Source organism: Impatiens glandulifera, chromosome 1 (assembly GCF_907164915.1).
Source record: "Impatiens glandulifera chromosome 1, dImpGla2.1, whole genome shotgun sequence".
Taxonomy (NCBI): domain Eukaryota; kingdom Viridiplantae; phylum Streptophyta; class Magnoliopsida; order Ericales; family Balsaminaceae; genus Impatiens; species Impatiens glandulifera.
Window position 1 is genome coordinate 48,358,437 of NC_061862.1, and position 1,390 is coordinate 48,359,826.

The 1,390-nt window shown below is 38.3% G+C and overlaps 1 protein-coding gene across 1 annotated transcript; it reads right to left on the reverse strand.

The window, feature by feature from the left end:
• LOC124927115 (probable dolichyl-diphosphooligosaccharide--protein glycosyltransferase subunit 3B) lies at window positions 1–1,088 on the reverse strand. Its single transcript, XM_047467468.1, has one exon. The coding sequence runs from the start codon at window positions 1,086–1,088 to the stop codon at window positions 54–56; it is 1,035 nt and encodes a 344-aa protein (XP_047323424.1). The 3' UTR covers window positions 1–53.
• Between the last annotated feature and the right edge of the window lie 302 nt (window positions 1,089–1,390).

Here is a 1,390-nt window from a genome sequence, read left to right on the forward strand (position 1 = left end):
TCAATAACAAAAGAATGAAAGAATGAATTGAAGAAGCTTAGTAATTCTTGACTTCACCTCCAACTTGAAGGCCAATACATGTGAATTCCATATCCAGTCTTCCAATTATCCAAAAACACAACTTTCTTCACTGCCCAGAAACAAATAAACAGACATGTCAACATCACAAACCTCTGCAGATTAACATCCTTCACTTTCACAACAACATGAGTCACTAAAGCAACCAACAAACCCACAATCGTGTACAAAGATCCAATAGCAAATCCCTCTGCACCAAGCTGTATCCCCGAACCTTTATAAAAGAAACTAATCATAGACGGATTCGTCTTGTTAGTTAAAAACAATGGTGTCTTTCGAATTACATTGTACATTATCCCTGAAACGCTAAAGAAGTACACAAACACTGCTCCAGCAAGCCACACTCTTCGATCATGCAAAATCGTCTCCCCTGCAATCAATTTTTTCACAACAAATGGAACCCAAATCAGTGATGCAACAGTGATTAGGATTATTTGGTTCTTGGAAAGAAATGGGGGGCGATGGATTGGGCCGACTGATAGATTTATTTGGGTTTTGATTGTTTCGGCCATGGATTCCGCGACTTGGGTTGAATCGCCGGAATCGAATTGGGTTGAATCGTTCTTTAGGTTTACGGCGGCGGCGGGGATTAAGCGGATGTGGGGAATTGAAATGACACCTAGTATGTCGAATGTGGTAGGAGATTCTGTGTATTCTACGTCGCAGAAGAAGAGTTTGGATTTGGAATTGAATTGGTTTGGATTGTTGGCGATGAAGGAGGAAGCGAGAAGGGAGAATTCGGAACGGAGACGCCGGAGATTGAGCTCTGGTTTGTTGTGAAGCTGGACGGCGTCGAAGAATATGAGGAGATTGAATGGTCGGGGAGGTTTTGGGGAAGAAAGGAATTGGGAGATTAGGTTTTGGTTGAGACGGATTACGCCGGATGGTGATTGTGATTGTAGGGCGTGGAGTTCTGCTGTGAGATCGGAATCGGAGGAAACAGAAAGAGTGATTGTTAGGAGGATAATAATAATGGCGAAGGATGTTGATGAAGAAGAAGAGATCGCCATTGTTAATGGAGGTTTTGATTATGATTAGCGATTACAACGAGGTATATATAAATATGAGAATGAACATGCAGAAAAATATATAAAACAAATTATAACAATATAAAAAGGATTAAAAAATGGAAAAATAAAATAGAAAAGATAATAAAAAAAATGGAAAAATAAAATAGAAAAGATAATAAAAAAATAAAAAAATATAATAAAAAAAATGGAAAAATAAAATAGAAAAGATAATAAAAAAATATGACCGCAGTGGAATTTGAACCCATGCCCTTTCGGACTACACTTAACCATTTAACCGGATG

Excerpts from the sequence above, each read along its gene's own strand:
- LOC124927115 (XM_047467468.1), bottom strand. The coding sequence starts at position 1,088 with ATGGCGATCTCTTCTTCTTCATCAACATCCTTCGCCATTATTATTATC.